The sequence below is a fragment of the Phyllobates terribilis genome, unplaced genomic scaffold (assembly GCF_046119375.1).
Source record: "Phyllobates terribilis strain yellow unplaced genomic scaffold, ASM4611937v1 Scaffold_3__8_contigs__length_932513732, whole genome shotgun sequence".
In the NCBI taxonomy this organism is placed as follows: domain Eukaryota; kingdom Metazoa; phylum Chordata; class Amphibia; order Anura; family Dendrobatidae; genus Phyllobates; species Phyllobates terribilis.
Genome location: NW_027362763.1, coordinates 289,471,725 through 289,495,242, shown reverse-complemented (window position 1 = coordinate 289,495,242; position 23,518 = coordinate 289,471,725). Strand labels below are relative to the sequence as shown.

General features: G+C 43.3%; 1 protein-coding gene across 1 annotated transcript in view; it reads right to left on the bottom strand.

Moving 5' to 3' along the window:
- Window positions 1-23,518, bottom strand: part of PRKCI (protein kinase C iota) — an 87,053-nt gene that overhangs the window by 4,702 nt on the left and 58,833 nt on the right. The window contains exons 9-17 of the mRNA XM_073674877.1: window positions 19,759-19,935; window positions 18,754-18,851; window positions 17,401-17,487; window positions 15,208-15,343; window positions 6,877-6,964; window positions 4,748-4,873; window positions 3,359-3,438; window positions 2,342-2,431; window positions 524-639 (exon numbers count right to left, since the gene is read on the bottom strand). Of these exons, the coding sequence (XP_073530978.1) occupies window positions 524-639; window positions 2,342-2,431; window positions 3,359-3,438; window positions 4,748-4,873; window positions 6,877-6,964; window positions 15,208-15,343; window positions 17,401-17,487; window positions 18,754-18,851; window positions 19,759-19,935 (998 nt within the window). The remainder of the gene's footprint in view (window positions 1-523; window positions 640-2,341; window positions 2,432-3,358; window positions 3,439-4,747; window positions 4,874-6,876; window positions 6,965-15,207; window positions 15,344-17,400; window positions 17,488-18,753; window positions 18,852-19,758; window positions 19,936-23,518) is intronic.

Here is a 23,518-nt window from a genome sequence, read left to right as displayed (position 1 = left end):
TCCCAGATCCTCTTCTTGTAGATTGTAAGCTCTTAAGAGCAGGGTCGTCATTATTTTTGCTTTAATTATTGTATTATCTTTAGCTATGTTACTTATGACTGTTTTATATGGACCTCTGAATTGTAAAGCACTACGGAATATGTTGGCGCTATATAAAGATTATTATTATTAATTATTCGGGCTGTTGCACTGCTGTGCGAGCACCGAGCCGCAGTGATGACGACTTGCCAGTCTGGCTAATCAGAAATGGAGCCAAGAGGTAAGAAGATTCGCAGGCCTCCCGTCCAGTGCTCACAGAATACTGACCTAACTCATGGACGGAGTCCTGCGAATCAGTTCTCCCATCTTTAGAGGAGAGCTATCACATTTGCTCTACCATATCCAGTCCAGCAGTCAATGAGTGCCACATCTGGAGATGGTTTATTATGGTACAACTCTAGCTTTTTATTGTTAACCCTGACCCTATTCTGTTTCGGAAAAATTAAAGTAATTTATTCCAAGAAGAATTACTGAAGTAACGTACTCATCATCAGGCGTGAGCTGAACGGGCTCATTTGTGAACTGAACATCAAAATTATCCAACCCAAATTCTCCACATATGTTTGGCTTGAAGGGCGGAACCACTTGTTTTTGTTCCATCTAAGAAGAAAATAAAATTTTACTTAACCATTAACTTATTAATTCAAACATCAGTGCCCAAAGCTCTTGGAAGATGTATACCTTTGGACTATTATTAATATACCTCTGTGACACCTGACAACAACTATAATGAAGGAGAGATTTTAACTTTAAAGTATTTCTCCTGGACTTCAAAGGGTTATATCCATCTTCATAAATGTGTAATGTAGGATAGTGGTTGTAAATTCAAGCAATTTTGCAGTTTACTGCTTATTAAAATCTTCAGCTGTTCTGGAGATATTAACACTTTTACCCACAGTCCGTTGCTTTGGTTTTTATCTATTGAGCGTGTAAGCACCATTTTGAAACTGGCCATGATCTCTGGGGCGCACCGTTACCTCCTAAGCCCAGCCACCTTCAGCACTGTGCTTGCAAGTTGGATGGCAGCGGTGGTCGGGCTCCTAGGCAATGAGCTATAAACAAGTGTTAATATCTGAACAACAGCTGAAAATTTTAATAAGCAAAAAAATTGCTTAAGTGCTTGTTTCTATAAACACTATCCTTTAATACCCATTTATGAAAAATAGTAATAATCATTTAAAACGTGAATGTCCTATGCAAGCATCATTTGTTAATACACAGTACTGTAGAAGTATTAACCCCAATTTTTTAATTTTTCTCTCCCCTTCTTCCAAGAGCCGTAATGTTATTTTCACGCTGACAAAGCCATTTGAGGGCCTGTTTTTGTGGAACTAGTTGTACTTTTGAATGATACTATCCATTTTTAAATACAGTTTACAGAATAAAAAAAAAATTGAATTGAAATTCCCAAAAAATAAAAGCAATTTCCCCAATTGTTTTTTTGGGTTTTGTCTTTTGACGTTAATTCTACAGTAAAAACAACCCGGAAATATGGCTGTCCAGGCAGGCACAACAATACCAAATGTGCAATCAATATAAATATATATATTGGATCAATAAAGTGTATAGTATTTAAAAATGGTTTAAAAAAAAATGCAGAAATTCATTAAAAAAATGATTTGCTTGAGTCGCCATTTTCCAAAACCCGTAACCTTTTTTGGGTTGATGGAGCTTTTTGAGGGCTTGTTTTTGGCGTGGTGACCTGATAGTTTTGATCACTTCTTATTGCATTTTTTGTGGAGTTACAGCAACCAAAACACCACAATTCTGGTATTTTGATTTCTTCCCCTGTTTACAGATCGGGTTAATTAATTTTATATTGCTGTATATAGTAAAAATCAGTCTCCTTTGATGCCCAGCCACCAGCGGCAGTCATATAAACTCGTTGGCTCCTAGCAGTCACGTTGCAGGAAAGCTGATGATCTCCCAAACTAATGACCGTCCTGGATAGCGGTGCTTGAATGCAGCTGTCAGCAATTGACAGGCATTTAAGAGGTTAACAGCAGCGATTGTCTGCCACGCCAATCGCTGTTGTTAGAGGCAGAAGCCAGTAACATCATATAGCCAGTATCTGCCCAGTGTGGATCGGGCTCGGCTTCTGAGCCTGCTCCAAAGTTCGAGACACGCTCCATGATGAATATATCAGTCATTGGGAGTTAAAAGGTTAATCTGGACATTTTAAAATTGTTGTATGTCGAACAACGTCTTAATTGTCATTCTGAAAAGGTTTCATGTTGAAAAATATACAATTATTGCATTTGAATACCATATACAGACAGAAAAAATAAATGGTTTTATTTACCAGATCCCAGTCAACATTGCGGAAAAACTGATGTCCCTGGATATCAGCAAATCCTGTCTGTGGATGACAGCCAAGGCGGTCCTTTGGTTCCTAAAATGCATAAGAAAAAGTATTACGGTAGTAGGTTTATATTTCTGATCAAATACGTATATACACTGAAAAATAATATAGAAAAAATGAGTATATAAATTTAAGAGGAGTCTGATGAATATTTACAATGTAAAGCTCCAGGTTTGTTTTTTTCATGAATCAGGAAGGTTAATTCGATTTTCCAAAGAACTGCAGTAGTGCGGACAGCACATAGCACAAATGTGTCTGCCTTGCATTGTGGAGATTGTAGAACATTGAACATACCAGTGGTCTCCAACCTGTGGTTCTATAGAGGCATGCTGGGAGTTGTAGTTTTATAACAGCAGGCGAGTCTCTAATTGAAGACCACAGTTCTAGAAGATGGCCATTGGTCCACAGTATTAGGGAGCATTAGATAAACCTAGCACTTATTTAGTTTATCCATGCATTACAGAATTGATGAGAGATTGTCATCAGAAGCTTGCCAAGTACTAAGGCTATATTAACACAGAAGTTTATAAATCAGTGTAAAACGGACCGTTTTCTCTCACGGGTCATCTGTTTTGCCTTTGTGTTGCATTCATTTTTGTCTCATCCATTTTTAAAAACTAAAGCAGATACTGTCTGAACCAATTTTTTTAACCACTGACTCTTCGCAACAGATCAGTGAAAAACCGATGGAACAGTTAAGTCTGTCTTCCTTTTTTCATCTGTTCTTAATGGATCCCCCTAGACTTTAATGCCAGAGTCGGATGAGAATAGGACATGTTCAGAGTCTGACAGATCAGAGTAACAGATCTGTTATTAAAACAGTTGTGTGTATGGATGAAAATAGACAGCACACGGACATGTACAATGGATGTCTGCATGCAGCCTAAGAGCTAAACTATGGTTTGGAAGACAGTAATACAAGGCACCTATATAGACACAAAATATTCTGAGGCTTACCTTATTCAGAAAGCTTTTTAAAACGCTAGCGGCTTTCACAGACAAAGATCTGGGAATACGAATTTGCTTTTCAAGAATAACTGTAAGGTAAAAAAAACAAAAACAAAAAAAACAACACATTTTCTCCATTAAAAATAAACATTTCATTGCTGAAAGGTCAATGTAAATACTTTTATGCCCAAAAATGACAAAAGTATTCTCGGAGTGATACCTTTATTGGCTAACCAGAAAAAAAATATATATATATATATATATATATATATATATATATATATATATATATATATATATATATATATATATATATATATATATATATATATATATATATATACATATACATATATATACATATATATATACATATACATATATATACACACAAGCTTTCAGAGCACAGAGGCTCCTTCTTCAGGCAATATTACAAATGAATTGATAAGACAAAAGGCACAACATTTAAGTGATGTTACAGCAAGACATTTGTTCATGAGGTGTTAGGGGTGATGCCTCCTAATGACAAGTCAAAGAGAGCAAATTTAGGGCTTTTAGTTGTAAACGGCAAGTCTGTGGGAATGTTTAATTATCTGCAGACCTTCTGGTGGAGGTATGGATTGAATCCATGTAGTGGGTCATAAATCACTGCTGAAAGATATATTTTCCTGAGTAATTTAGGAAAGCCAGGCAGGACAAGGTTAAAACCTAGCACTGGAGGTCCCGATTACATGCACCTGGCTAGCTATGTCTAGAGTCAGGCCCTGTATTCATTTGTTGGTCAGTCAGCTGGGGAAGCTGAGCAGGGTAGGTTGTGTTGGAGCTGGAGAGAGAGGAGGCAGAATCTCTCTGAAATGAGACACTATTCCGTGTGTAATACAAAAAACCCTGTGTTTTTGTTTTCCAACCAGCTGAGAGGATGAACCCCTACAGTATGTATGTATGTATGTATGTATGTATGTATGTATGACCACCTTAACAAAACTTTAAAGGTCTCATAATAGTAGCAAACTACAAAGGCTGGAACAGACAGGGTGAATTTTTCTTTACTAAAACTATAAATTTGTTCTCATCCCAACATCTGTAGCTCCATTTGGTTATGTAGCTGCAGCCAACCGCATTCACTAGAATTAAGCTGGCTTCAGCTTACTGTAAACCTGGGGGCCAGGGTGCTGATGTGCAGAGAAAATCAATAAAGGGGGATGAATGGCCACACTAGAACAGGGTCCCCTTAGTTCACAGGATTGCTGAGGTTGAACCCCCACTGGTGAATCATAGTGATATACCATAACATGATACGAACGAAAAATCCCTTTACCAGAACGAGGACTTATTTCAAAGTACACATACAAATTGTATTTATACACTAAAAAGACAAAACCAGTAAATGGCTGGTACCTTGGAAAAGGAAATCCTCTGTGTTTTGGTCTGGATTGTCTGAACTGCCCACAATATCGAATGGTGACCGACCAGCCATCATCTCAAACATCAAGACACCTAGTGCCCACCAGTCCACACTGAAGCCTTTAGTATACATAAATTAGAAGACAAAGCATAAGTAAATGCATCATAAGGGGGCAGTATGGGGGTCACATTTTGTGAAGCAAGCACAGTGAGGGGCAAATGTTTATTTTGGAGCACAGCATGGGAAATATTTTTATTCATGGGGCATTATGACACTTATTTTTAGGGGCACCGTGTCGGGGTGTGCCGCAGGAGGCCAGTGAAGAGGAAATTCTGCAGAGACTAGCTGTGGGCGTGAAATCTCATAATGGCGTCTAAACTACATGGTAACAAAAGGGATTAGAACAATTTAAATAAGAGAAACTTTCACCTGTAAGGTACCTGGATGTAAATGTTTATTTGTGGTGCTGAGTCTACCAGTACTGTTTGTGCATGGTCTAATGAAGGTAGGAACAGCAACTCCTAGGATCTCCTTACCATTTTGGATATACTGGGAGTTGTAGGTTCATGCGATACAAGTATATATGGTGGAGGCTGACCTGACATTGCAATTGATCACAGTACTAAGTCAGGTGCTGCATTCATGAACTAATGGTACATATGGGGCAGCATGGTGCTCAGAGGTTACCACAGTTGCTTTGCAGCGCAGAGTTTGATGGTTTCCCTGTGTTTGTGTGGGCTTCCTCTGGGTTCTCCGGTTACCTCCAACACGCGAAAGACATACTGATAGGCTGTGTGCCCACAATGCGGATTTAATGCATTTCCGCCGCGAAAAGACATTACAATCGCTTGTTAAGATGTCTGCCTCGTTTCCCAATGATAATCTGCATGTGCTGTGCACATGCTGCGGAAATTTCCGCTGCAGATTATCATTGTGGAAAAATCCGCAGCACAACCAATTTGGGCATGATTTTGCGCGAAATCGCAGCCACTGACTTGCACTGAACCGCATAAAATCCGCAGGTATAGATTAATACATGCTGACTTTATGCGGTTCTATGCGCGGATGGTACCCGGGTCTGAAGAGGAGGAGACTCTCATCCGACCCAGGTACCATCGTACCCACAAGTTAAAGAATATAAAGTAAAAAATTAAAAAGTTATTCATACTCACCTCTCCGGCGTCGATCCTCTCTCCTCGGCGGCCCGTAGTGTACTGGCAGGACCAGCGGTGACGTCATTTAATCAGCTGATGGTCACGCGACCGTCACCTGACCGCAGACGCCAGCGGTCGCGTGACCATCAGCTGATTAAATGACGTCACCGCAGGTCCTGCCAGTACACCGTGGGCCGCCGAGGAGAGAGGATCGCCGCTGGAAGGAGACCGGGGGCCGCAGGAGAGGTGAGTATAAGGTTTTTTTTTTTAATTATTTTTAATACATTTTTTTTTTTAGTATAGATGCACCATTTGAAAGCAGAACTCTCCTCATAAGTTGATCACACAATATAAATCCATGCCAGTTGCATGGATTTATATTGTGTGGCCAACTTATATTGTCAAGCCCTTTTTCAAATACATTTGAGTGATGCTCAAAATCGCTTGGAAAACCGCTTGAAAAAACACATGTAAAAAGGCATGTAAAAATGCTTAAATGAATGTAAAATCCGCATGCGTTTTTTCTGCCAGGGAGAGGAAAAAAACGCTCAGGAAATTTCTGCTTCAAATTTGCATTGTGGGCACATAGCCATAGGGAATTTAGATTGTGAGCCCCAATGTGGACAGTGATAACCATGCCTATAAAGCGCTGTGGAATATGATTGCACTATATAAGCAATGCATAATAATGGTGGTTCTGGTGCTGCTTTCATGTACTGATAGTGGTTTTGGTGATATATTCATATAAGTACCCCTTTAATTTTGTCTGAAGCGCTAGGAATTTGTTTGGTATGACATTGTGGCCTTTGGACCAAAAAAAAAAAGTGCCCTGAAAAGGATTGCCTCCTATTTTAAAAATAAAAAATCATGAAACAAAAAGCCAAGTGACATCATCGCTCACGTAAACACCAGTCACTGAGTTTTACCATCAGCAGAAATGAGACGCATAAATAATAATTTTTTTTTACCATAATCTTCTCCACGCAGGATTTCAGGTGCAATGTAATTTGGTGTACCACAGAACGTGCTAGTAGTGTCTCCTGGCCGTAAACCCTCCTTTAAAACATAAAATAAGACAAATAATCAAACAAATACACAATTCACCCAGGTATTTAAAAACGCGTTTCCATAATGCAATTTTTTTTAATTTTTTTAGAAACCTCGAAACTAATATGACCACGTATTACAGGGTACTATACATAAATGGGATTATGCTGTTCTGCATCATTTCATTCAGTAAAGTGTGAGGTCCTACACCCACCATTATGTGACTACAGATTAAGCCTGGGGAAACTACATTTCCCAGAAGTCTCCTGCCTATCTTTCTGGCTCTCCTTCACTCTTCTGTGTACTGCGGATATTTGCCCTTACCCCCGCACCCTCCGTGTAGTGATGGGCAGTCCGGATCTTTTTGGTGAACTTGGATAAATCTCAGTCAAAATCCAACCCACTTGTAATCAGCCAATGCCAGAGCATTTGGTAAGATGGGTGGCGGAGTAGCAGTTGAATAGGCAGCCAAACACAGTGATTTTACCACAGTGAGAGCCATTCTGAAACTGCAAGTAGCTCTCATGGGTGAGGGGAGGAGGGATCCCCATCATTCACAGAAGGGACTCCGCTCTTTGCACCGTATCGGTTGCCAACGATCCATCCCTACCTTTGTGGCACTGGGAAACGCAGGAAGTTCAACAGTAATTGATGCTCTGGATTCTTCTAAGAGTTCCAGCCCCGATCAGAGTGTCCTCTGCCTGATCTGACTGGTCAGGCTGTCTGACAGCAGCGCTCTGTTATTTACAGTCACTTCCTGCCATCTGAATTGCTCCTCATTTTTATAGTTTCCCGAAACAGCAACTCTTCAGTGTATTGCTCCCTGCTTACTCCCTTAGGCCACGGTCACGCGACCAGTATTTGGTCAGTATTTTACATTAGTATTTGTAAGCCAAAACCAGGAGAGGGTGAAAAATACAGAAGTGGTGACGTGTTTCTATTATACTTTTCCACTCCTGAATTTGGCTTACAAATACTGATGTAAAATACTGACCAAATACTGAACGTGTGAACGTGGTCTTACTCCTCACAGCAAGTCAGCACAGGGATGGTATAGATGCTCATCCACAGCCTTGCCTTCATAGAATGGTAGAGTTGGAGGGGACCTCCTGGGTCATCTGGTCCAACCCCTTGCTCAAAGCAGGATTCACTAAATCATCTCAGACAGATGTCTGTCCAGCCTCTGTTTGAAGACTTCCATTGAAGGGGAACTCGCCACCTCTCGTGACAGCCTGTTCCACTCATTGATCACCCTAACTGTCAAAAAGTTTTTTCTAATATCTAATCCGTGTCTCCTCCCATTCAGTTTCATCCCATTGCTTCTAGTCTTTCCTTGTGCAAATGAGAATAAAGATGATCCTTCTACAATGTGACAGCCCTTGACATATTTGTAGACAGCTATTAAGTCTCCTCTCAGTCTTCTTTTTTGCAAGCTAAACATTCCCAAATCCTGTAACCGTTCCTCATAGGACATGGTTTGCAGACCAGTCACCATTCTGGTCGCTCTTCTCGGAACTTGCTCCAGTTTGTCAATGTCTTTTTTAAAATGTGGTGCCCAAAACTGGATGCAGTATTCTAGATGAGGTCTGACCAAAGAGGAGTAAAGACCAATAATGACTTCACGTGATCTAGACTGTATGCTTCTGTTAATACATCCCAGAATTGTATTTGCCTTTTTTACTGCTGCATCACACTGTTGACTCATGTTCAGTCTATGATCTATTAGTATACCTAAGTCTTTTTCACATGTACTGTTGCTTAGCTCTATTCCTCCCATTCTGTATATGCTTTTTTCTTTTTTATTGCCCAGATGTAGTACTTTGCATTTTTCCCTGTTAAAAAAACATTCTGTTAGTTGCTGCCCACTGCTCCAGTTTATTTAGGTCTTTTTGAAGCCTCTCTCTCTCTCTTCTTAGTGTTAGCTATCCCTCCTAGCTTTGTGTCATCAGCAAATGTAATCAGTTTACCCTCAATTCCTTCATCTAAAGCATTGATAAAGATGTTGAACAACACAGAGCCCAGGACAGAGCCTTGTGGTACCCCACTTGAGACATTCATCCAACTGGATGTGAAGCCATTTACGACCTTCCTGACATGTCAGAAACCCAGAGCAGTGCCCTACTGACAATGGCAGAGGTAGTGTGTGGATTGCAGAGCGCATGCTCGTCCTGTACAATGACAGCAGAGAAAAAGCATGTGCCATAAAGCATAGCAGGTGTCACTGCGCATGCTCCACAGATGCCTTCAGAACTACCGGAGGACATAACAAGTAGAAACTAGGACGAACACAGCAATACTGGAGTACTTTTAGGCGTAACTACTAAAAAGCTAGGCATTTTACCTATTGAATGTATTCGGACTTATTTTAATTTTCCAAATGGGTAACAATGGACCGTATTTTTGGTTGTGGGAAAACCACTTTAAGTCAAGTTTAAAGACAATATTTCACTTGACTCATTAAGGAAATCAGATCAAACCCACATTTGATAAATCTTTCTGATGGATACTGACTGTGAAGAATGGGTTAACATGTTATCCAGCACCGGGCAACCATATAAAGTGGAATAAAAAAAATATTTTTTAACAATTTATTTATGTTCTGCTGGTGTCTTACAAAACAAAAACCTGAAGATGTTTCTTCTTGTGACCACAAGAACCTCTCAGATGTGGAGAAGTCTACCCACAATGTGCAGTCCATGTGCTGTGCCTTATGGAAGAGACCACCATGCCACAAGCCACCCAGCAGTTGCCAAAAGGGCATTCCTCCTACACGACTGGGCCATAGAAATGTATTGTTACGTTTGGCATATACACAGGGCGTGTTTTGGAGTGAGAATTTGGCCTAACATGTTACGTATGTTTGCAAATCCAGTTGCTTTAAGTAGCAAGTGTTCATAGTGATAAGGAGGAGGAAAATGCTGTGAAAGTAAAGAAGCTAAAGACAAGGCATCATCTGTGTCAACATTAGGATTAACACTATGGCACCTGATAGGACACCACACAAGAGAAAGCAGCCATATTCATCAGTCCACATAAAAATGAGCAATGGCAAAGAAATGTGCTGCATGGCAGCCGAATATTGAGGCCCTCTTGCTCACAGAGGTGTAAAACAGAGGTTGCGATTAGTGCAGCCTCAGCACAATCAGTGCAATGTTACACCTCTGTGCAAACAGATAAATGCACATATGTCCATTACATATAATCACTAGAAGAGCATCAAAGTGACTGAGGGGAAAAGAGAGGGCTAAGAACAGTAGATAAGGCAGCGATGACAGTGCAGCAAAGGAGATGTCAGGGAGAAATACAGTACAGGCAGCGATATGCAGCCGCAGCGCAGGAGAAGAGGGCTGGGGGTGGGGGCACATCCACACGGCCAAATAAGATCTGAAAAAAAATCAAGACCAGCAACATTCGTAGCTGGGAAACTGAGAAGTGAGGTGGAGGAGTTCTCTTTTATAAAGCCAAATAATAGAATTGAAATATGGCAGGTAAACGTGACATAAATGGGAATAACATCTTAAGCCCAAATGCCACTCCATGGGCCTGTATTATTGTCCCCCTATTTTTGGGTTCATTCACCCCTTGTCTTTCTTGGTTTCCTCATTATACAGAGTATATATGGATACACTGCTGCATGAGGAGGTGCCTGATACCTTATTACTACATTATTACACTTTCTATGATGTACATCCTTATACTGAGCATCTTAGGGATTGTGTGCTGTATCTTACTGTATATTTAATAGCGATTTTGAGAGACCATAAAAGCACAGCAATATCTACCTATAGATATAGAAATGTATACATCCAGCTCACTCTTATTTGTATTGATCTGGAAAGTTGACAGTAAGAAGAGCAACAGAGTAACACATTGTTACATCAACCAATTACGTTACACTAGGGAAAAATATTCTCGGCTGATGAAATGCAATCAGTTTTGCTTCTGGATCAATAAACTTTTAACTTACTCAAGTGTGCAGACATAAAATGGAGCAGTCACAGTCTGGTAATATGCAGCGACTAACAAAACATACACAGCAACACTTAAAATGCACTGGTGGCGCCCCCGCTACAAACCAACCTGAGCATAATCTGATCCTGCAATCACGTGTTACTCCCAGGGCTGTGGAGGTGGAGTCGGTGTCCATTTAGGAGCAGTCGGAGTCGGTATAAAAGGGACCAACTCAGACTCCTAAAATATATAGTAAATTGGGTACAGTAGTTCAATGCAGTTTGTGGGGAATATTATTTTTATAAGAATTTGGGAAAGTTATGAAATGTCCTATAAATGTCTGTCCTATTCCTGATCTAAGGGTCTAGACTTTTAGCTGAGATGAATCTGTGCTACAGTAAATTTATCACTTAAACATGAGCCATGTATGAGGGAGTCGGAGTCGTGGAGTCGGTGTCATGGAAATTGAGGAGTCGGAGGTTTGGTTTACCGACTCCACAGCCCTTGTTACTCCCCTGCCTGTCCCCTCATCTGCTACAGAGCTCTGTCCAGGCATCTATGGTCAGAGCTGGTTGGAAATATTCATACATAGCACGTGATAGAGCCTTAGGCCACGATCAGTATATATTATATCGTATTAACCCCTTCCAGATATAAGATGTCATAGTACGCAATATGTCAGGTCTGCATGTACAGAGCAGTATTAGGAACAGAGTCTGCACCATGCACAACCGGCATCTTACTTGCTCCGATAGCTGATGTTTAACCATTTAAATGCCTCTGTCAGTAGCGTACTACGACATTTAAATGGCACGATTGCCCAGCTCCCATCACCTCTTGCAATTTGGTGCGTCAATGAGTTGTCAGGGCAGCCGGCTGTGTATTGAAGGCCCCTGTAACTGCTGTCTTAGTACTCATCAGGCCAAGCCTGTGGTTGAGCTACATAGGAGAACTTTATACTCATTTTGACTATACTGCAATACTATGGCAAATAGTATGTTTAAGGAGATTCAGTCCCTTGAAAGGATTAAAATAAATGGTACAAAATAAAAGAAAAAAAATTTTTTATACACACACACATAATATATATATATTATTTTTTTTTGTGTGTAATTATATAATCTATATCTCTCTATATCTACAAACACACTATATACATACATATATACCGTATTTTTCGGACTATAAGACGCACCTAGGTTTTAGAGGAGGAAAATAGGAAAAAAAGTTTAAGCAAAAAATGTGGTCATGATGCCCTGTTATGGGGGAGGGGGGTCTGCTGCTGACACTGGTATTGGGGTAATATCCCCCAATTCTGTTAATATCCTCCATCCTGGTATATATGGCCCCTCCTTCCTGGTATACGTGGTCCCCATCCCATCCTGGTTAGGCATGGCACCCCTTAGTCCCCAATCCTGGTTAGGCATGGCACCCCTTGGTCCCCAATCCTGGTTAGGCATGGCACCCCTTGGTCCCCAATCCTGGTTAGGCATGGCCACCCCTTGGTCCCCAATCCTGGTTAGGCATGGCCACCCCTTGGTCCCCAATCCTGGTTAGGCATGGCCACCCCTTGGTCCCCAATCCTGGTTAGGCATGGCCACCCCTTGGTCCCCAATCCTGGTTAGGCATGGCCACCCCTTGGTCCCCAATCCTGGTTAGGCATGGCCACCCCTTGGTCCCCAATCCTGGTTAGGCATGGCCACCCCTTGGTCCCCAATCCTGGTTAGGCATGGCCACCCCTTGGTCCCCCATCCTGGTTAGGCATGGCCACCCCTTGGTCCCCCATCCTGGTTAGGCATGGCCACCCCTTGGTCCCCCATCCTGGTTAGGCATGGCCACCCCTTGGTCCCCCATCCTGGTTAGGCATGGCCACCCCTTGGTCCCCCATCCTGGTTAGGCATGGCCACCCCTTGGTCCCCCATCCTGGTTAGGCATGGCCACCCCTTGGTCCCCCATCCTGGTTAGGCATGGCACCCCTTGGTCCCCCATCCTGGTATGCATGGCACCCCTTGGTCCCCCATCCTGGTATGCATGGCACCCCTTGGTCCCCCATCCTGGTATGCATGGCACTCCTTGGTCCCCCATCCTGGTATGCATGGCACTCCTTGGTCCCCCATCCTGGTATGCATGGCACTCCTTGGTCCCCCATCCTGGTATGCATGGCACCCCCCCTTGAGCCCCCATCCTGGTATGCATGGCACCCCCCCTTGAGCCCCCATCCTGGTATGCATGGCACCCCCCCTTGAGCCCCCATCCTGGTATGCATGGCACCCCCCCTTGAGCCCCCATCCTGGTATGCATGGCACCCCCCCTTGAGCCCCCATCCTGGTATGCATGGCACCCCCCCTTGAGCCCCCATCCTGGTATGCATGGCACCCCCCCTTGAGCCCCCATCCTGGTATGCATGGCACCCCCCCCCTTGAGCCCCCATCCTGGTATGCATGGCACCCCCTTGAGCCCCCATCCTGGTATGCATGGCACCCCTTGGTCCCCCATCCTGGTATGCATGGCACCCCTTGAGCCCCCATCCTGGTATGCATGGCACCCCTTGGTCCCCCATCCTGGTATGCATGGCACCCCTTGAGCCCCCATCCTGGTATGCATGGCACCCCTTGAGCCCCCATCCTTGTATGCATGGCACCCCTTGAGCCCCCATCCTGGTATGCATGGCACCCCTTGAGCCCCCATCCTGGTATGCATGGCACCCCTTGAGCCCCCATCTTGGTATGCATGGCACCCCTTGAGCCCCCATCCTGGTATGCATGGCACCCCTTGAGCCCCTGTGCTGGAATAGTCACTGATCCCCACACCGGGAGAAGTGACCATTCAGTCTGTTCAATAGCGCGCACACTGTACCGCAGCGCGGCTCCTGCTGCCGCTCTGCGGTCAGTGTGCCTGCTATTAAAGACCATGGATATTCTCTGCAACCCATGGGAGTGGGTTGTAAGGAATATTCATGAGCTTTAATAGCGGGCACACAGACCGCAGAGCGGCAGCAGGAGTCGCCCTGCGACTCCAGTGTGCCGGCTATTAAGAAAAATTAATATTCATTGCTCTCCACGCCCATGGGTGTGGGGAGCAGGGAATATTCATTCTCTTTAGTAGTGGGCACAGCGTAGGCTGCAGCAGGCGACTGCTGCCTCCTATGCCCCGCTGATCCCCCGCTGCCGCTCCCCCACACTCACCACCACGCACAGCCATGTATATAGTATTTGGACTATAAGACGCACGCCCCCACTTTCCTCCAAAATTTGAGGCAAAAAGTGCATCTTATATAGTCCAAAAAATACGGTACATACACATGTACATACACCTGTACACACATATATACACACACACACATATATTTTATATTTTTCAAATTGTCATCTTTTTCACTTAAAAAAACAAAAACAAATAAACATATCTGGTATCACCGCTTCTGTAAAAATCTGATCTATCAAAATATTAAGTAAAATTAGCCCATAATGTAAGCACAAAAAGGGGGAAAAAAAATCTAAACCGCCGCTGGAATATCATTTTTTCGGTTGCTGCACCTCCCTAAAAGAAGCGGAAAAAAATACAAAAAACAACAATCCCTTATACTGGTTTATGGACTGAAAATCAAAATGTTTACTTACAGGTCTCTGAAAGTGGCGACAATACAAACATCAGAAAAACAAAATACAAAAGCTGGAATCACATTTTTTTTTTTCAATTTCACCACATTTGGATTTTGCTTCCCATGTTATATGGCAAAATGAATGGAGTCAAAAAAACAAGCCCTCATATGGCTATATCGATGTAAAAAACACAAATGCGCAAAAAATAAAATTGGCAGTAGCAATTAGGGGTTCATATACATTATATAGAACCAACAGTATAGCTCTAAATATACAAACAGCCGCAACATGAAAACCTCTAATGCTGTGTAGGTCCCCCATGTGCCTGTAAAACAGCTTGAATCTGCCATGGCCTGTACAAGACATCTGAAGTTGTCCTGTGTTATCTGTAACAAGACATTGGCAGATGTGTGGCACATCCCATAGACATCCTTACAATATAGGGTACATGCTGATCTGACGCACCGGATCACTGCTGCTTTGCTGAACCCGGGACCTAGATGATCTTATGTCTTCCATCAATGCAATATGCATCAATTTATGGTGTAATAAAAGCAGACATTTCCCCACCACATATGGCCCCACTTTCCCTCCACTACTTCCAATATTCCGAGCTGATCTAGTGCTTTGTTTTCCTGGGTGATTGTGAACAGAGAGCGTTCGCTTCAGTGGACAAATTCCATAAAGCATTTTCCTCACCTTGCACATGCCATAGTCAGTAAGTTTTATGTGCCCTTCAGAATCCAATAAGACATTGTCCAGCTTTAAATCTCTATAAATAATTCCTCGCTCGTGGAGGTAGTTTAATGCCAGACTGATTTCTGCAGAGTAAAACCTAGAGGGAGGAAAGCAGGAGTCTATTACCACCAGGAAAAGCCGGGAAAAAACAACTGGCTGGTCTGAAGCATATAGGGGCGTACTAGAACCTGCAAAATATGCTCCGACACCATCCAGCCCAATAGAAATGTACGCAGAAGTGGACGAGCCTAATACCACACAAAGGCCATTTTATTTCCTACCCGCCATACTTCTCTGCACTCACTCTATACAGGGCAAACATTTGTAATTAATGATTCAAGAGCGTTCATTGGAAAGTGTGAAAATGTGTATTCTCTCATGAAATGTCTTTATTCTATGTACATAAAGCAGCCAACGGGCCGTCCGAGGAATTAGCTGGAGCCGTAGGTTCATTTGATTATTGCAGGATCCCCAGCAGTTTAGAAGACGGGGAGGCGCACGCGGCCGCAGCCAGACGGGGAGGCGCACGCGGCCGCAGCCAGACGGGGAGGCGCACGCGGCCGCAGCCAGACGGGGAGGCGCACGCGGCCGCAGCCAGACGGGGAGGCGCACGCGGCCGCAGCCAGACGGGGAGGCGCACGCGGCCGCAGCCAGACGGGGAGGCGCACGCGGCCGCAGCCAGACGGGGAGGCGCACGCGGCCGCAGCCAGACGGGGAGGCGCACGCGGCCGCAGCCAGACGGGGAGGCGCACGCGGCCGCAGCCAGACGGGGAGGCGCACGCGGCCGCAGCCAGACGGGGAGGCGCACGCGGCCGCACCCAGACGGGGAGGCGCACGCGGCCGCACCCAGACGGGGAGGCGCACGCGGCCGCACCCAGACGGGGAGGCGCACGCGGCCGCACCCAGACGGGGAGGCGCACGCGGCCGCACCCAGACGGGGAGGCGCACGCGGCCGTACCCAGACGGGGAGGCGCACGCGGCCGCACCCAGACGGGGAGGCGCATGCAGCCTGCCCCATTGGCAGCAACAGACAGTTTAGATTTTTATGTGCTCAAGGCAAGCAGGGTTCTATAATAAGAGCACACACATTTTATCAAGGATACTCGGAAAAATAGGTTAAATAATTTATGCTGCGGCCGTTATTCTCCTTTTGACTCATCTAGCTCATATTTTTATCATTTTTCTTTTTTTGTGACTATCCAATTACTATACTTTACTGCAGGAAATCAGGCTAAGGCAGGAAAAGAACGGTCACCATTTCTCTTCTACAGACTTACATCCAAAGCCATGTTCACATCAGCGTTGCAGAATGTAGCACTATTTTCACCCGTTAAAGCAGACATTGCAACTGACAGCATTATAAGTCAGTAGGGTCCGTCAGGCACTGAGTCTACAAACACAACAGCAGAAATGTGAACAAGCTTCGGGTATTAAAGGTCAGGTGTTATGAATTTAATTTTATTAACAAGGACATCGCTACAGTCTTAGTCAGACGTTGCTATATCTACAATGCATGAGCCTTGACTTCTAAGACTGTGTGCCCACAATGAGTTTTGGTGAATTTTTGACACTATTTTCGCTGAATAAAAAAAGCAGCATCTTACATTTCCAGCAAAGTGGATGGGATTTATAGAGATCTCATGCCCACTGCTTCTTTTCCACTCAGCATAATCTGCTTGTGTGTGTTGCTCTGCAACATGTCTATTTCTATTGTGAATACGCTGAAATTTTATATGTGGATTTGCCCCATAGACTTACATTACATGTGGAAAATCAGAAAGTAAAAAACACAAAATTGTTTTCAGTGCATTCCAAGGCGGAAACACATCAAAAACACAAGTAATCCGCACATAGCTGTATCAACGTTTTGTCAAAGCCAAATACAAAGAAGTCTCAAAAACAAAGCCGCTTTATGTAAAACATGAGCGACCAAAAAGTCAACGCAGAGTCATAAAACAAAAGACGCATGAAAAAAAAAAAAACTCAGATGAAATGAAAAAACTCCAGTAACCCAATTTACTTAATGGGGGCAGAAAAGGTGCAAAAAATCTGCATCATCAAAAGGCTTATCATGGGAACATATCCTAAAAGTAATAGAGAACTTCTTCCTATATACTATGTTTGAGTTGGCACACTAATGTAATGTGAGCAAACCTTGCATGTTCTTCTGGAAGCTTCCTTTGACGCTGCATGTGAAACATCAGATCTCCTCCATTTACATATTCAATAACAAAAAACAACCTGATACAAAGCAAAAGAAGCACAAGTGTAAGTACAGAACATGGTCAATGACATATGCCATTATTTTTATCATACGGCACAGTTATTACGTACAAATATACATTAATTTACAAAGAATTATATCATTATTGCCCCCAAAAAATAAAATCATCCTTTAATTATAGGGTAGAGATAAAACTTGCTGACTGCTGGGGATCCAACCGCAAGTTCTAACTTTTTTTTTTTCTTGTGAATAATATGAGGCTAAGGAAGGGTACGTGCACACACTGAGTGTTTGCTGCAGACATTTCTGCATCTCTTGGTATGAAAAAAAGCAAAAACTCGTTTTTGTTACAGACTCCCCCCTATAGGATGGGTGAAATCTAAGTCAAAAATAAGCCACGTGTGCATGAGACTTCAGGAGTCTCATTCACTTTGCTGCATCAGGAAACCCTTCAGGTTAGGTGACAAATCTGCACAGAAAAAAAACGCAACAAATCTGCAACGTGTGCACAGGCCCTAATATAGTCTGAGCAGCTCCAGTACTGCAAACAAGTCCTACATATGTGGGCTCAACCTCAAACTGACAGGACAAGGTACAGCCATCATATCCTGAAGTTTGAAAACTAGACTTTATAAAGCATTAACCCCCCCACCTTCTGCCAAAAATGACCAAAAAAATATAAATTGTTCCTAGTGCATTGATAAGGTGCATCTGCTGTGAGTTCTTTAGGATTTTCATTAAATAGATCTTACAATTAAATTGAAGTTTTTCATTATAGTAGCAGAAATAAATTAAACTTGTGTAATACTGCGTTGTACAAGCTATGGCATTTCCTATGGATTGGCTTCGATGACTGAATATGGCCTATGATGTCCGATTCACCCCCCCCAAAATGGCCTCTATGTTCTATGAAGTTGAAGGAAATGAAAAAAGGGAAATCAAATCTGTCTGATGTCAGCTTTTGGGCCCGGATCTGAAAGCCCTATGAGAAGCTGTGTGTGATACTATTATATCACGCCTGCAGTTATTTTACTGATCGTAATAACTCTAAAAAGCAGAATGTCTCAGGTAAGACAACAAATAAATGCCGGAGAGCAATTTATCAGCTGCCATACTGTGTATCTTGAGCTCCTGCGCTCGCAGCCAGAGAATGTGATCACAGTGCACAACAGCTGTAAGCCATATATCAACATAACAGCAAAAGGAGGCAAACAGTAGTCTATATTTATTCAGTACATTAACAGCAGGAAAAGCCTGGGGTCAATACACAGTGCTATTATTACCTGCTTTCTGTTTGGAAACAGGAGTGCAGTCCGACAAGAAAAGGGTGGTTAGAGGCTTGTTCAAACACATGCTTTTCTGTCTGAACCCAGTCAATATCCTAAAAAAATTACAAAAGAAGAAAAATAAAAATCAGGAAAAAAACAAACTGCAATTTATACAAAGCTTAAGACAAAATGCAAAGAATAAAACAATTGTGAGTTGTCATCATCAAACTCCTTATAGGATTCACATTTTTATCCATTTTAGTTCATTGTACTAATGTTTGCTGATTTTGATGGTACCCATTGCAAGAGGTTGAAAACCAGGGCACTGAAGAGGTTGTGTAGTATATGCAGCTGTCTGCACTAACAAAGCAATTTAAAGGTGTCATCACACTATTAGGAAAGTGAACACATTCAGCTGTACATCACCTCCATACCTTTAGAGTGCACCATAACATGTATCACACCTCTTTAAAAGAGGTTAGGAAATTTAACCTTGCGTCTGGAACTGACAAGACTTCTCAAGACGTTTCCACCTTTGTTTAAATATAGTTTGTGGCTCCGTAGTAAATGGTGCCGAGTGATGCAGTCAAAAAGAAACCCATATACTCTGTATTCATAAAAAGCAGCATCGACTCCAGCATTGGGTCATTGTGGCCAGTATACACCAGTATACTGGAATAAAAGGTAAGGAATAGTGAAGATGATCACACCACTCCATCCCAGCCACTGCAAAGCATCCATTTAATGTAGAGGTTGGGAGCTTTACCCAAAAAACATGTTAAACGGAGAAATAAAAAATAATGTAAACAGAGCCTAAGATGGCTGAACACATGGCAGCCAGCAGCTTTATCATTTACACACATTAGTTGCTGGCTGCCCTGAAATTGGCAGGTTCAGCTGACATAGCAGCAGTGCTTGGTTCAGTAACCATCACCTACAATATTCTGGACAACCTCTTTAAGAAATTCAACTTCTAATGCAAAATGAGTGTTTACATAGGATGATGTATAAGATGCGTACCTCATCATCATTAACCAGTTCTTTTTTCACCACCTTCATTGCATAGATGCGCTCGGTCTTTTTTAACCGCACTAGCAGGACCTTTGCATAGCTTCCTCTGCCAATAACTCGAAGCAGGTCAAAATCTTGCAATCCTAGGCTGGAGGGGGGCTTATCACTGTCCCTGCTGTTTCTTGCCTGTTAAAAAAGGAGAGACCAAAAGAAGCTGATTAAAGCGGCCATTTCATGTTTGAGCAGCATTTTGTAGCTATTCAGGCAGTCTGAACTGGTGGGGAAGAAGAGGATAACTCAGGTAGAGCAGCTTTCATGGAAGACTCCCGAGGACAAATACAACTAAGCTTATAGAACCCTTTATTGTAGGGATAGAAAGAAGAAATAGGACCAAAGTACGCTGGCTCAATCAGCTGTATTCAATTCATTACTATCAAAACCTATCTTTCTTCACAGCGTGAGTGCATGCTAGAAAAGTGGGTTACGGTGTCATTTATGATTTCTAAAATATATCTGGAGCCTAACAGGAGTCTTACAAAAGTGTCAGGAAAGAGCAGGAACATTTATAAGATGATCTAAGGCACTGCCTTCCTTCAATATAGCACATCTCTGAGCCCCCTAAAAAGATTCTCTGCCTTAGTACTGCCATCAGATCTGCAGGTATAAAAACTGCTATAGCCATCATCAGAAATTCCATAAAAATAGGGATTGTCCATGGAAAAACATGTAAGGCGTCTGGTTTTTTTTTTTTTTTTTTAAGCTGAAGGAATTTATACAGATTATTTGAACTGTAATTATTTCACAGCTGATGTCTCCGTATCAGAATTTTGGGCTGTAGACATGGATCACCTATAATCATAATGATTTATTATTGTTTTACAATGTGTCTATAAAAAAATATTGTCTGTCTGTGATTTTTTATTAAGCGGTGTTGAAAAAAGTCAAGTTGGCAACCCTACCATCGGTCCTCACTGTAGGTTTCTTGTATGTAGTCAGTCAGATCTCAGCTCCCTGCCACCTCCGAATAACGGGGAAAGGAAATTATGCTAAGCTCCACTCCAGTCAAATCTGAATTGTCATATTTGGTGGAAGATATATCAAAGTATTGCTCCGTACCGTGCAGAAACACAGCACCTAGGTGTTTATATTAGTAGATTGCAAGTAGTGTACATCTGCTTGATCATGACAAGGAACCTAGCCTTCACCCTGCCTGCAATATGCAGAGATGACAGGTTCCTACACAGTTATTACAGAAGCTCATTGAATAACTCCTCTAAAAAAACCCATAAGATCCTGATGTTTGGGTATCTGGGGATTAAACTTTCCAGAGATGAACCCACGCATTACTTGTTTAAAGGGAACCTGTCACCAGAAAAAAAAATGCTATTAACCAGCAGATATGGGGTTAATCTGCAGGTTATTAGCGTTATTATTCTGCCCGCCGACTGCACTTAGTCTAACGCTCTAGGGAGAAAATTAACTTTATTCTCCCCGGCAGCGTTCCAGCTTCAGTCATGGGGGCAGCACCGGTTCAGTCATAGCTTTGAGTACATAGAGCGGTGGTTGCCAGCGCTGGTTCAGTCACCTCTCTGAGTATACAGAGCAGCAGCTGTAATCGCGCCCCCGGTATTGGGGCTGGCTGTCAGTCAGGGCAGGGGGTGCGGATACAGCCGCAACCCTGTATACTCAGAGCAATGACTGAACCAGCGCCAGTGCCGCCTCCGTGACTGAAACCGTAACGTTGCCAGGGAGAATATAAGTTAATTCCTCCCCCCCCGCAGCGTTCAGCTAAGTGCAGGCGCCGGGCAGCATAACAACACTGTTAACCTGCAGATTAAACCCACATCTGCAGGTTAATAGCATTTTTTGGTGATAGGTTCACTTTAAGCACAGATTTGATAAAAAAGGGATTTTCTATCTTAGCATGTTAAGGATCGCAAACAAAACTGTTTTTTCACATATTACATTGTTGCTGTAAGTATACGATGGCCCCGGTAAAATCCACATTCCCACTATCATTAAAGAGAAGATAGTGTGGACATGGCAGGCGAGCACAGTCCACAGGAAAAACGCTAACTAGTAGATGTGAAACGTTACACTGCCAACGTCCAGATGACACCAAGCAACTGAAGGTCATGTGCTGGTTTTTTGCCCTCCACATTTGTTTTCAATTGTTTACCAACAAATTTAATTTGGATTGAAAATTATTCATACAATCTCCCAAATTGAAAGAAATATGTAAGGCTTAGACTGCAAAGGATTTTTTTTTTTTTACACTGGATGGTGGCAATTTGCAAGAAATCTTAACCCATTACAGAGCCCATTACAACACAAGTCCTAAAAAAATAATAACCATCTACAGATATGCCCACTTTAGCAATTATACACTGCTCAAAAAAATAAAGGGAACACAAACAGAATATAACTCCAAGTAAATCAAACTTTTGTGAAATCAAACTGTCCACTTAGGAAGCAACACTGATTGACAATCAATTTCACATGCTGTTGTGCAAATGGAATAGACAATAGATGGAAATTATTGGCAATTATCAAGACACCCTCAATAAAGGAGTGGTTCTGCAGGAGGGGACCACAGACCACATCTCAGTACCAATGCTTTCTGGCTGATGTTTTGGTCACTTTTGAATGTTGGTTGTGCTTTCACACTCGTAGCATGAGACGGACTCTACAACCCACAGAAGTTGCTCAGGTAGTGCATCTCATCCAGGATGGCACATCAATGTGAGCTGTGGCAAGAAGGTTTGCTTTGTCTGTCAGCTCAATATCCAGAGGCTGGAGGCGCTACCAGGAGACAGGTCAGTACACCAGGAGACGAGGAGGGGGCCGTAGGAGGGCAACAACGCAGCAGCAGGACCGCTACCTCCGCCTTTGTGCAAGGAGGAACAGGAGGAGCACTGCCAGAGCCCTGCAAAATGACCTCCGGCAGGCCACAAATGTGCATGTGTCTGCACAAACGGTTAGAAACCAACTCCATGAGGGTGGTATGAGGGTCCGACGTCCACAGATGGGGGTTGTGCTCACAGCCCAACACCGTGCAGGACGCTTGGCATTTGCCACAGAACACCAGGATTGGCAAAGTCGCCACTGGCGCCCCGTGCTCTTTACAGATGAAAGCAGGTTCACAATGAGCACATGTGACAGACGTGACAGAGTCTGGAGACGCAGTGGAGAGCGATCTGCTGCCTGCAACATCCTTCAACATGACCGGTTTGGCAGTGGGTCAGTAATGGTGTGGGGTGGCATTTCTTTGGAGGGCCGCACAGCGCTGCATGTGCTCGCCAGAGGTAGCCTGACTGCCATTAGGTACCCAGATGAGATCCTCAGACCCCTTGTGAGACCATATGCAGGTGGGTTGGCCCTGGGTTCCTCCTAATGCAGGACAATGCCAGACCTCATGTGGCTGGAGTGTGTCAGTAGTTCCTGCAAGATGAAGGCATTGAAGCTATGGACTGGCCCGCCCGTTCCCCAGACCTGAATCCGATTGAGCACATCTGGGACATCATGTCTCGCTCCATCCACCAACGTTACGTTGCACCACAGACTGTCCAGGAGTTGGCGGATGCTTTAGTTCAGGTCTGGGAGGAGATCCCACAGGAGACCATCCGCAACCTCATCAGGAGCATGCCCAGGCGTTGTAGGGAGGTCATACAGGCACGTGGAGGCCACACACAATACTGAGCCTCATTTTGACTTGTGTTAAGGACATTACATCAAAGTTGGATCAGCCTGTAGTGTGTTTTTCCACTTT